Genomic DNA, 13,416 nt, shown 5'->3' with positions numbered 1-13,416 from the left:
ATGGAATGGAATTGACTTTTTGTGCTTGTTTAGAAATGGATTAATTAGAACATTAAGTGCAGCTTTGGAAACTTATCTAGCATGATCAGAGTGTAAAATTACAAGACTCCACCTATTGTCAATTGAGCTGTCCACTAGGGTTTTTAAACCCTCACATACCATCATGCTGCCATCTACTGGTCTGAATTATTGTGGTTTAAAATTTTCACTTTAACAAGGAAGGATGGAGGAGATGGCATTGAAAAGAAAATTGCACTATTTTATGTTTATGATTAAGTGGTACAGTGGGCATCTTTTAAAAGCAAAAAAAAACAGTTAAAAAAAGATCCAGCGCAGGTCTGTCATCCTTACAAAAATGTCATTAAAGAAGAAAGCCCTATGATTTACAACACATTTACAAATCTCAGTCACAACAGAGGATTACTGAAGATCAGAAAGTGGTTGTGCTCAGCTCTGAACTTCACAGAACATAGGAAGACCACAATCTGGACGTTTCAAGTGCACTGGAGAAGTCAGAAAGTGTTCTGATATACTGGAAAAAACCCACATGAACAAGGGCGAAAAAACTGTACAAACTCCATGCAGATAGCACCCCAGGAATTGGGCCCAAGGCCCCAGAGCTCACGACTGTGGCACCATGCTGCCCAACGATTGAATAGTTTCTTTTTTCTTCAGTTCTTTAAGTCAAATAAAGCTGAGCTCTGTGGCAGTGATTTTTCAGTCTTCCGGTAGATGCCTGTAGCTTGATTCTTTTGATTCTTGACTCCTATACAGCTCAGCTATCCTGTCTCAGAGCAGCTCAGCCATGCAGCAGGTTCCCTGTTTGCGCTGTGTCTCCGGACTGTGCAAATCCACACAGGAGTCTTTCCACTCCTCTAGGGTGCTTTCAGGTGTTGTGCTCTGTCGTATCCTATGGGCTGCACAGTTCAGAGACAAAATAGTGCTTATGTCATAAGGCTACCAGTGCAAGACACAGAAAAATAATTTGCTTCTTTTCTACAGTATATTAATTTAGCTTTGACTCCTACTGTATACAGTTAGCGCTTTACCAACATTCTTCAGAACATTAGTTTGAGATTATTCATTTAAACACCATTTTTTAACAAGGAGTGAAACTGAAGCAGGGCATTTTGAAGACATTTGGAATCTGAGATTTATTTTGCTTTCAAGCTATGTACTAGTAAGGCCCCTTATTTCGCTTTTAAACAGGACAATGTAAGATCATTAGAAGTATTGTCGTTACAAAGACAAATGCACCTGTTAATATCTACCTGCTCAATAATAGAATAATAATAATGTTCTCAATCATGGAGCATAATTATAAAAACAATGCACTAATATCTAAAATATATAAACATATTATCTGATTATATAGTTTTATTCACGTAAAGATGCTTTACACAAGGATAGATTTTTTCTCCTGTGATTTCTGTCTATATGTATTTTGATGTGCATGAATGCAGACACTGCAGTCCATATTTACAAAAAAGAAATAATACAGAGTGCCTGCTATTTTTTCACAATACTGTCCTCTGTAGGTCACACATCTCTCTAGCATCTACTTCCCTCTTGTGGCTACTTACAGTATACTAACTACTGTGTTAATGAATGTTTCACAATCTCCGTTTTATTATGCCTCACATTCGACGTTTGCAGGCTAGGGTGATGTGCTATTAATAAAAAATACTATTAAAGATACAGTATATGTGATATTTATTTATTTTCTAAATCCAAATACAGTACTGAAATAACGTGGCTTTTCTTCTAGAGAGATCCAGTTTGAAGGCCATTGTGGCATGATTGGAGGGTTTGTAAAATAACATAGTCTCATGATGGAGATTAAGCTGTTTTTCCAAAGCCTTAGAATAGAGGCCACACCCTGTAGAAGATATTTACCTATGGTCATGAGAAGCTCGCTCACTTTGCTTCCCGACTTTGCAGACGTTTCCGTAAATAGCAGGCCTTTGTTTTCCGCAAGGGTCTGGCCTTCCTGAGAAGGGAAAAGATGCCTGTATGTTATACATTCAATATTGACTTTTGCATAAACCTCTCATCCAAAGGTCTTTATCTTGTAAAGGGTACTGCTCTACGTCCCTCCTGAAGCAAGGATTATTTTGAACCTACAGGATACATCCCTTGAAAAATACAGTTTAAGAACAGCTACAAACAGAACTTTTCTTCAAAAAATGAGTACGGCTTGGTTTAGATCCGGGTGGTCAGTACGTTTTCACTCCACCTCAGTGGCTCAGCTAATAATGACCTAAATCATTTGGCTGTTGACGTACTTGGACAATTTTAACAACTTTTACCCGCTCTCTGGGTATCCAGAAAGAGATTTCTGAAACACCAGCCCTTTGAGCTGGACCACCCTGGTTTAGGTAAATAAAACACTGTGGTCCAATATTGTGAGCTGCTCACAGATGCTTCTATTAGGATGGGCAACAGCAACTAGCATCTTATCCCAGCCAACAATCTAGAGCTGTTTTCCACAGCCTTTCCACAGGCTCCAGGCAATATTTGTCTTCATTTAATACACAAGGTGCAAGATTCCTAATGAAGTACCTGCAGCATCACCTGACGTAGGTCCGAAAGGTCCCCTTTATTTCCCACCAGAGCCACCACTGTTTCTCCAGGGACGTACTGTCTCTCAAGCTCCCTCAGCCACAGCTGAGCACGCATAAAGCTCTCCTGCAAAACAGAAAAGCTGTACACTGAGCTTTACTAACAGATCATTTATCACTCACTGTACTTCATACACTCGGTCAAAACAGCATGCAAAAAAAAGACAGCTGCCCGTTATTTTGCCTTCTGCCTAATTCTACCAATGCCAGATAAAATCATAATGCCCATTGTCACTTCCTGTATGTGTTGACACACACCAAAAGGATTTTTGTAAACCAATATATTTTTTAATAATAATATAAGTTTCCATGCCTTCAAAATACGTCTATCTACTTTTTAGATTTACTGTAAATGTAAAAAGTATGATATCAGAGGTAAAGGGCATGTGTCTACATTAAAAGTGTATGTACTGTGTATGAAATTGTCTCCTTCAACTAGCCTTAAGATTTATCTTTGATCTGGACTCTACCAGTACAACTTCAAAGTACACTTCAAAGCATATGGTATTATGATCACAATTCCGTAATGGTTCTTTCAATACTGTTTTCCATCCTCTTGATTGATTGAAAAAACTAGATCGATGACATTGCCTCTTATAAATACTTGACAAACTGAGTAGGAAAACCATTTTTAACCATGTCTACCATTTCAGTGTCTCCTGCTGACATTCTTATTGGTGTTTCCAGTCTGTGTGAGGAAAGTCTCCTATTCAAATCTTATCTTTCATTAAATTATATATTCATATTCTTCATTTAATTATGCTGTGTTGAATTAACATGTGTATTTCATACCTTTTGAATGTTTTTCATAGGAGATCCTTTATTCAAATTCATCCATATGAGATCCTTTATTCCACTATTAAGATCCTGTACCTGAATATACTTTTTAGCATACTTGTATACTTCTTCACTTCATCCTATTCCAGCTTCCCCATTTCTCCCACACATTGTGTATCAACTAATGATGTATCCAGAAGTATCATTCTTCATTAGATAGGTTTCTATGATTCCAAGCATACTGTATTACCATCAACACCTGCTAATTGAGGTAACGTCCTACAGTACATGATGATACTCTTATTAATGATGTACGATGCAGTGCCCACTAATAAAAACCTACACTGTTTCTATTACTTCTCTTTGCAAAGGAAACTCAAAAAATTCTATAGCATTTCATGAGTCAAAATACAATATGAAATGATGCCAGAAAAGGGGGACTGGAAAAAACCTGCCAGAAATAATATAACACTATATTGTATCTATGTAAGAAGCTGAAAACATTTTAATGGGGAAATCAAATATGTACTTAACCTGGAATTTCCCTTATGTCATTTTTTATTATTGCCTAACAAGACAGCTCTGTCTTTCAAAAGACATATTATTATTTTTTATTAGTAGTAGTAGTAGTAGTAGTAGTAGTAGTAGTAGTAGTAGTAGTAGTAGTAGTAATATGCACTATTTGCATCTTTCAGCAAGAAACTACAACTCTTTGAAGAATGTCAAGATAAATGTTTATGGAAGTTATGCCATACCGTACAGTAGGTAGATTTTTAAAAATAAACCTGCACATTAAGACTTTTCTATGCCTAGCAGCCTTGCTGTTCTGAGTGCTGATGGTGTCCTGGGTCTTACCCGTTTGGTGATGTCATACACAACCAGGGCAGCCTGTGCTCCTCGGTAATACAAAGGGGTCACACTGTGGTATTTCTCCTGTCCTGCTGTGTCCCATATCTCAAATCTAAGGGTAGCATCATGCAAACACACAAGATGGGTCATATATGCACCTGAGAAGGAAAGGACTTCTGATTAGATTACAGAAATACAGAAGGACCGTGACTAAATAAATTCATTGTTTTGCTTCCCCAAAGCCTTTCCCTTGTGATTCTCAAGAAGAGTACAAAATTGCTGCACATATTTTTTTGGGGTTCATTTTGCTTTTCCTTGTGGTTAATTTAGAAATGTATTTATGGTCAGTAGAGTGTATTGGTAGTAGTTCAGGTGGGTAGCTGCGTCAGCATGCGTAGGCTGCAAAGGAACAAGTAATAGGTTTATTCCATGCTGAAAAAAAGAAGAAAGAGAACACAACGTTTCAGCCGTGGAGCCTTCTTCAGGTGTGGAGTGTATTGGTATATACAGTACCTATGCATAGTGACAGAATGTTGGACTGTTTTATAGAGGGAAATTATTTTGGGTTGAGAAGTAATTCTCAACCTCTGCCAACTCTAACCCTACCTGCTAAAGTTTGTAGCTTTCTCTTCCTTTTTTTCCAATGGGGAAATTACATTTTCAGGACGCCTGTGGAAGCTCAGCTGTTCATTAGTAGTTTCTCTCTTAGAGAATAAAAGGACATGACAAAAACAACCCTTTGTTTTGCTGGGAAAACCTGAACCACTGACGTCTGTGGTTTTGCTGCTGAAGAGCACAAAGAACAGTGAGCTAGTTTTTATTTTGCTGACCTTGTGTGAGCTGGAAGCTTACTCCTGTGCTGGAGGTGCACACAGTAACAAATAAGTTAAAAAAAACTAATTAGGAAGAAACATTTGTGAAGTGTTTCCTACCTTACACTAGAAGAGACAATTAAAAGACCATGGAAAGTGGTGACTGGTGACCCCAGACTGTTATAACGTGCATATACTGTATAGAGTAATACTATTTCGAGGCTACTTTAATTTACCAAGGCAATGCTAAAGTTATAGTAGAATCCTGATATTGGACTTACATCCCACTGTAGGTACTGTGGAACTGAATTCCTCTTTGGAGAAACGGAAGGCCAGACTGGATTTTCCCACTCCACTGCTCCCTAACAGGACCATCTTCACTCTCAGCGTCCGCCTCTCGGCTGGAGTGTGAGCGCTCGACTCCTTTCTTCTTTTACTCTCTTTCCTTTCTGTCATGGCTCGGGATCAACGAAGACTACCTCAGCAGAGCGAAGCAAGTCAGTAAGGCAAATTAGTTTTGTTGCTCTGGTCTTTTGTTTCCCTCCCAGCTGGCAGAATTTAATCACTTTCCCTCTTTGTTGACACCCAGGGAACAGTACACCACCTTATCTGTCCCTTATCGGTCCTGTAATCCACGAAGAACACTCAAGATTCATACACAAAAAAATTGAAAGTTATAAGGAGTGCAAAAGTCAAAGTTCAGCCTTTATCAGCCTAACTGCATGCAGTCACACTGCAGAAAGATCAGATGTACACCTGCTCAATCTGTATTCCCAGCTGTAACCTCCTTCCAGGCTTTCATTCAGTATCTACAAACAAGAAAAACCAACAAACACTGTATCTTACCATTTTATTTTGTTTCATTATCACATGAAATATTCATTAGCTGCTAATTAACAGAAGTCAAATTTGTTAAAAGGAGGAGTTAGTGACATGGTTCCATGAAATGTACATGAATGAACATGGCTATTTCGGTAAATTAACAAACAGGGTTTGAAGATAAGATAAATGGGAAGCAATCTCATTATCCATTAAAATCTCAAAGGCAATTTCTTACATTTAAGTGAACTCTTTAAAGTTAACTTGGCAGAAAATGTCTTTGAAAATGACATTTTTATGAAATGATGTTCATTTGGTAAGTATTCAAAACGTAGCGTACTTACCTAAGCAGAGAGAAATCCACAGTGGGCAGAAAAGAACTGAGACTGAAATGCAGTTGTGTCTGCTTGGTGTTCCCCTTTAATAGAAAATGAAAATAAAAGTGGAAGCCTACTTAAGAGTCATTGTCTGAGCAAGAGGAAAACTTTTTTGTTTCTAAAAAAGCAGCATTTTTTGAAAACAGATTGCATAATATTTCTGTAATCCCTTACAAAAATATACATAGGGATTATTTCAGGTTTTAAGAAAAACCCTGTGTTCAATAATGTTTAAGACATAAAAAGAACACATTTTCAAATGGGAGGAGATAATTTGGCTTATTTAACTCAGTTCCTTTTTAGAACGTGTTTTACCTGAGTATTTCATCTGTGTGTTTCCAGAAAGAAGTAAAAGTATTTACCTGGACAACATAATTGAGTACCTTATTACAGATTGCTACAACCCTCTGTGTAAAGAAGTGCCTTTTTTTGGTTTTAAATGCACTTCTCTTTTGATTTAATTTGTGTCCACTGGTATGTGTTTCAGTGCTGATTCTGAAGAAGTCCAATCAACTGGGTTGATTTTGTTAACTCTTTTAATGATTTTGAATGTTTAAATCAGGTTCCCTTGGAGTGTCTCAGAGAAGAGCTTTCCCTTTGGGTCAAGGAATCTACCTGGATGTCCTTCTCTGAACCTATTTCCAGAGAACCAATATTGTTTTTGCTTCAATTTGATAAAAAGAATATAATATTATAAAAAATACAAGTAATAGGTTTATTCCATGCTGAAAAGAGAAGAAAGAAAACACAATGTTACGGCCGTGGAGCCTTCTTCAGGTGTAGGTGTAAGACAGGGCAGTAGGCAAGGGTAATGTAGTGGGAGAACAAAAGGTGGGAGAGAGGAGGAGCGAGAGGCGGGAGTAGGGGACAGAAAGAGAGGCCAATCATTTAGTGTGAAGTCAGGACAGGTGAAATGAAACCTACAATGAACAGAGAATTTATAAGACAACGGGTCTGTCGTTGAGAGAAGGGGAAAGGTGTGATCCTAGCTGCAGGATTATTTTAGTTTCTGTAGTCTTTCTGATGTGGGAGTTAGGAAACCCATCTTTGAGAACACAGAGGGAGAGATTAGTGTGATCATGGCCATCAGAGGTGAAATGAGAAACAATAGGCTTGGGGAAATCTTTAATCCTGGCCAAATTTCCCATTAACCCTTACCAATCATGGCCTCCTAATAATCCCCATCTATGAACTGGCTTCATTACTCTGCTCTCCTCCCCACTGATAGCTAAAGTGTGGTGTGCGTTCTGGTGCACTATGGCTGCCGTCGCATCATCCAGGTGGGGGCTGCACATTGGTGGTGGAGGAGGGGAGTCCCCATTACCTGTAAAGCGCTTTGAGTGGAGTGTTCAGAAAAGCGCTATATAAGTGTAAGCAATTATTATTATTATTATTATTATTATTATTATTATTATTATAATATGTACTTGCAGGTGATACAGCAAGCTCCGTTGCAAGGGAAAGTGCCTGGTGTGGATGGTTGCTGAGGGCGGTCAAGGGAGCTGTGAACAAGAAGATTACGCAGATTAGGTCAGTGATATGAGATGGTGGGGTGGTCAGAATAGAGGGCCCCAATGGAGGGATCATCCTGTAGGATAGGAAAGTTGGTGTTAATAGTCCTGGGGATAGAGAGTGTGTTGGGGTGGTAGGGAAGCATATTAAATTAAGTTTTGGGTCCAAACCCTTTCTTGACACACCCTGTCGAGATACAGCACAGTAAGTCACTTCAGCATTTGGATTTTAACTAGGTCTTATTCTGTGAAGACTGCACCTTTGAAATCCCCTGCAGTACATTCCTTACTTTTGACTTCTGATTTTTAAACACAGCACTCCAGAAATAGTAAAAATTAATAATTCCTTAGACTTACAATATATACTGTACTGTAGCTCTTTTCTGGACACTCCACTCAAAGCACTTTACAGGTAATGAAGACTCCTCTCCACCACCACCAATGTGTAGCCCTAACCGGGATGAAGGAGCTTTCAGAAGTGTGACCCAAACTCAAGTAACGGATCCAGTACTTTATATCAAATGTAGTGTAGTGATATTTTGACTTTTGGATCTGTTTTATGAAGTGGCACGGTGTTGCAGTGGTTAATATTGCTGTCTCCTAGAGCTGGGGGACTGGGTTCAGTTCTGGAACTGGGCTCCTACCTGCATGGGTTTTCTCCAGGTATTCCAGTGACCTGCCACAGTCCAAATACATATTGGTAGGTTAATTAGCTTCAGGGAAAATTGCCCCGTGTGTGTGTGTGTGTCTGAGTGTGTGCCCATTGATGGACTGGTACCCCAATTGCTGTCGATCATTACTTGTTGGGATAGTCTCTGGCTCCCCTGCAACCCTGTATTGGATAGAATGGTGAGAAAATGCGTGGATGGATTTTGCTTTTGGTTTCCTAGGCTGTGGAAAACTCTTCCCAAAGAGATCAGGAGTTGGTAAATCCAAGGCATAGAAATCTTCGTCTGCCTGCCTTAATAATAAGACTGCATTTCTACAGCTTTAATAATGTATATTGTCAATTTCTGTATCTAACCAGGAGGGGGAGACGCAGTCAACTAAATATACTTGAAGCGTTCTTCAATATTTTGTGAAGATGAACCGCATTATCGCGTAGTAGAGGGACAAGTTTTTATGCATTTTAATGTGTGCCTCAATGTACCAATAAATTCTTACTGGTAAAACTGACAACTACAGTTTGGCAACAGATGCGACTGGCAGCACGGACGTTAATTTTATGCTTCAGATTACAATAATATATTTTAGATCCAACCTGTGTATTACTGCAGATAAGTATTTTTGATCGTCAATAAAATAACATTTTAATTTTACGAATACAGATTTTCTGTGCTGTTCTTTTGCTCATTTAACATTCAAGTCAGTCTATTATTCTTCATAGTACTGGTATAGCCTTTTAATTTAAAAGGAATTATTATAAAAATACATTTCTGCCAATTTACCTTCCCTGAATTGTTTTAGAGTTTAGAGGTTTGCTTTGTCTTGAAAACAATGGATTGGACGATACACTAACAAACACACGCTGTAGCAAGTTAAACGTGACTGTGCATGCTCAAGGGTTACCAGCTGAGCAGCTGTTCGCTTGTATCAGGACTGGGATACATCGGATGCAAGCTCAGCTAACGCGAATGAACCTCGTGTTTCATTGATCGATCATATGCAGTGTAAGGATACATTATATACGTTTCTGTGAGTCTAAGACAACATCTGTGCGCCTCCACACAACACCTTGTGTCACTTAGAGCGGAGGTCGGCTGTGTAAACCGCCAGCTGTAGCTTTAAGAAGAAGTAAGAGATTTCTGTTTTAAGCGTTCATCAATAAAAATAGCGGCGAGGGTGAGAGCATTGCTTGTATGCAGCGCTGCCTTGAGCCCATAGGCTGGAACCCCGGAACGCGTATTTATCATGGTCTAGTCTTCATCCGGGATTGCTTTCCACACTGCATGCAACTTTTTTGTGACAGAAAGAAACCGTATCACGTCGTTTTCTTCAAAACGGGCCGTCAATGTTTTAGACAGAAAAGGAATAAACATAGGACCCGAGACAAAAAAGGAAGAGCGGGCGTTAATTCTGTACAATTTAAAATATACGTGAAGGTAATGGCGGACTGATGATCAAACAACTCGTGCTGAGCGTGTAAAACATTTGGAGACGATACTTATGTAGAGCAAGCAGACATGTGTTATACAGATATGTATGTTGTGGTTATTAGAAACAGACTTCGTGGAGATGTTTTGTAAGGTGGTGGCGCACGGCTTTTAAACAGCGCACTCCAGGAAGGGAGCTTACGGATGTGACCCTATGCCAAGTAACGGATACAGTACTTCATATCAAATTTAATGTAGCGATATATTACGCTTTCTTCTTCCTCTGCCCTCCCTTCATCAGTACATTACAAAGTCAACAGCGCAGGAATTGGGAAACAATAGTTATAAACCAGAGTCGGTCTTGGTCTGCCGTGAACGTTTCTTTTATAGTAGGATTTTTCTACCCCCCAGAATCTATAAACGTTTTAGAAATGGGAACTCAGGGAACTGGGAGGAAAAGAATTCCCAACAGAGAAAGACTGACGGCAGAAGACGATGCCCTGAATCAAATTGCAAGAGAGGTGAGTGTTTTAAAGAAACAACTACTCTACCAGTCGTACAGTCATACTGCGCAAAAAAGACCTGCATCCAAATGTCGGATGTTATGATTCTTTTATTTTGGCTTGTAATTTTTATTTTAACCGACAAATCCCACCTTCTTTTAATAATATTTCAATTCTTGTCCGTTGATTACCTCCCACAAAGGAGGTATTGTGCAATGCATCACATTTCAGATCTGTTGCCTGCTCTTGTTACGGCAGAATGAAAAGGCATTGCTGTCACTGTTTCCCCAGGGGTATGAGGATGTTGACAAATACAGGAGCGATGTGTGAACTTCAAAGTGACAAAGATGCGCTATTTCGATGGTGGTGAAAGTCACTGTATTTGTGTAGACTTGGCCTGCTGAATTGTCGGTTTGGTTCTGTACAGTACGACTATTCTGGTTTGGTTGTTCTAGCTGTGGGAATGTTGGTCTGCACAATTTTGCCATGTCGGAGCCCCACTTACTGCCCAACTAAGGTTGCGGGGTTCGTGAATGGCCGACGTGCCGCTGTTGAATTTCACAGATAGGGCCTGAACCCTCAGCTGCTGTCTGACACATCGTTCAGCTTCTCTTTTACCGGCTCATTTGCCCTTGAGAAACGCTTAAATGGTCAATTATTATAAGCACAGACTGAGTTGGTGTAACGAAACGAACGACCTACAGGCATTAGGTTTCTTTGCATCAAAAATTCAAGAAGGTGTCTGGCAAGTCAGTATATTTCACACTTGCAGTGCTTTTAGATGAAGTGCTTCCTGTGACAGTTAAGACGGTTACTGTGAACGGCTCCATTATCTTAGTCTCTGAAGCGAGGACACAGTTTATTACAAGACCGTAAAGGACAAATTACAGAGGAAGGGAGGACTGTTTTGGTGATTTGCTAGTGTAATTATAGACTCCACGCCGTTATCAAAAGTGTAATTTGCAGTTCATTTACCATGTGATAACGTGGTATATTTCATCATAAGTGCCGAAACACTGTGACAACTGCCTTATTTTCAGTCTGCTTTAATGACTGGTGCCAGAGTCACATTCAGATAACCCTGAATTGCTGTCAGATCACTCTTTTGTGTTTCCAATGTCTTCGTTTTTGTAAAATTTTAGATAGTAGTCGTTTTCGGCCTTGAAAATACTTTGAAGTAACGTTGATATCTCCATGGTACAGTAGATCTTCCTCCTCTTAGCACCATGTACAGTAACTGTTGCTTTTAGATAAGAAAACAATGCTAAGTCTGTTCGCTAATCCTGTGCTACTGTTGGATGATAGTTACAGAGGTGCACTAAATTCTGGCGTGCACGTAATGACAGAGCAGTGAAACTTTGTCTACTGAGGGGAGAGAGATTTACATATCTTTCATGAGCTTTTAAAACCTTGACTCCACGGGACTCACGTGACAGCGTACTGTCTCCTGTAATAATAGCTCCCCAGAAAACATAGGTTAATGATAAAAAAACAAGATGATTTAAAAACATTCCTACTACACCAGTTTAAGGAGTTGGACGATTTAGTGTGGGCATTAGCTAATACGAAGAAAGATTTCAAGAGCTTGTTGCTTTCAACAATACAACATTAAAGCATGCTGAGCGTAAACTAGCCTCATACTCTAGTTCCTTCAGACTTTTTTTTGTCAACTTGCTTAAGTGTGTGAAGCGTAATCTGTAAAAATGAGTTTAGAAACTCCAGAGGAATCCAGAGCTTGATTGAAAGCAACCACAGAAGTCATTATTGCTTTTTCACCATCAAATGATTTTGAAATGATCTAGTCATAATCTGGAATTTTCTACACTCCTGAATTACTTTATTTTGGAAATTCACAATCTACTTTATGAAACTATGAACAGTACACTGCTATAAATATTGAAGTTTCCTCAGTTGTAGTTTTAGTTGTGCCTGGCATTTCTATGCAAATGTCATCAATAGACCCTACAGTGATACAGAAGGAAGTTACAAAAAGTTAATCTTAAAAATTCCTTAGCAAAGTTGTAGATTAGTTTTTTGTAAATCCTTTAATTAAGGCTATTTCATAGGTGATTTACTAAAAAAATGTGGCTTTATTCCCTAGCATGGACTTTGTAGATTCAGTGTACAAGACAAGCCAAACTCCATACAGTTCATAGTTTTCAACAGGGCTGTGGACATAAATGCAGGTGAATTACTGTATTGCCAAAAAAATGAAAGAAACGACAATGACTGCACAGTATGTGCTAGTAATAATGCAGACAGTCTGAAGAGTAATCTGAAAATGCTGGCAACTTTCCTTGTAGCCTATTCCTGAGCAAATGTGGGCATTTAAATGAAAGTGTATGATCCAGCACAAAACTGATCTGAGATGCCTACTGCGATGTGATCTTCTTGCTTCAGTGCTTATTGTCAGGAAGCACCTTAGCTTGCGTGTGACATGAATGTGGTTCAGTGAGTTCTGCATCTGAATGTAATTGGCAAAGGTTTTGCTGAATTTAAGGGCCAAGTGCACAGCCCAAGAAGGAAATTTGTGCTCGTAAGACAGAGGAAGTGTAGATTGTAGCACAAGAAGCAGAACCATCTTTTCAGTAAACACCTGCCTGTGAAGTCGGATGTTGCAAAAGATGTATGCAGATCACTTGTTTAAGGCTGTGGCTTTCTTTTAACTTTAGATATAAAACACATACTGTGTTGCTCTGTGCTCTAGGAGTACAAACTCCTTGTGCAGTAGGGTGGGTAAGGGGGGCACTGTGACTTTAAAAGCAGGGTTGTGAACATCCCACAGGGCAAGCAGACTGCCGGACCTGGTATGTCAATCTTGATGAGCTGGGAAATTCTGCAACAAGAGGTTTAAAAATAGAACTCCCTTAAAGATCAGCTGTTATTTCACCCTGCCCTGCAACCTGTGCAGGGTGTAACATTTTCACCTGAGACAAACAAATGTTTAGGTTGACATGTATTTGCAAAATTACTGGGAGGCAGTAACCAGAATGGTAGAATACGTTCTTTTCAAGAACTGAAGTGTGAAAAGTATGGAGAGCAAATCAACATTGG

General features: G+C 39.3%; 2 protein-coding genes across 32 annotated transcripts in view; one reads left to right on the top strand and one right to left on the bottom strand.

The window, feature by feature from the left end:
• Window positions 1-240: 240 nt before the first annotated feature.
• On the bottom strand, window positions 241-6,292 carry LOC148649266 (ras-related protein Rab-17-like). The gene is made up of 6 exons (XM_088605687.1): window positions 6,223-6,292; window positions 5,341-5,868; window positions 4,254-4,405; window positions 2,563-2,688; window positions 1,897-1,990; window positions 241-917 (listed from the first exon to the last, which is right to left on the bottom strand). The coding sequence occupies exons 2-6, from the start codon at window positions 5,513-5,515 to the stop codon at window positions 790-792; spliced, it is 675 nt and encodes a 224-aa protein (XP_088461813.1). The 5' UTR covers window positions 5,516-5,868; window positions 6,223-6,292; the 3' UTR covers window positions 241-789.
• Window positions 6,293-9,326: 3,034 nt separating this feature from the next.
• The window catches only part of lrrfip1a (leucine rich repeat (in FLII) interacting protein 1a), a 68,940-nt gene continuing 64,850 nt past the window's right edge, over window positions 9,327-13,416 (top strand). For 20 of the 31 annotated variants that reach the window (XM_088605659.1, XM_088605645.1, XM_088605642.1 and 17 more), the window contains exons 1-2: window positions 9,611-9,868; window positions 10,271-10,380. In XM_088605659.1, coding sequence (XP_088461785.1) covers window positions 10,291-10,380 — 90 coding nt within the window. In that variant the 5' untranslated portion in view covers window positions 9,611-9,868; window positions 10,271-10,290. Of the gene's footprint in view, window positions 9,437-9,541; window positions 9,561-9,609; window positions 9,869-10,270; window positions 10,381-13,416 lie in introns of those variants that run through there. The other 11 variants (XM_088605666.1, XM_088605663.1, XM_088605667.1 and 8 more) reach the window with 5 other exon arrangements.

This window comes from Lepisosteus platostomus, chromosome 14, assembly GCF_059453375.1.
Source record: "Lepisosteus platostomus isolate fLepPlt1 chromosome 14, fLepPlt1.hap1, whole genome shotgun sequence".
In the NCBI taxonomy this organism is placed as follows: Eukaryota; Metazoa; Chordata; class Actinopteri; order Semionotiformes; family Lepisosteidae; genus Lepisosteus; species Lepisosteus platostomus.
Note: the sequence above shows the minus strand (reverse complement) of the source record. Positions and strands in the feature narration are given on the sequence as shown.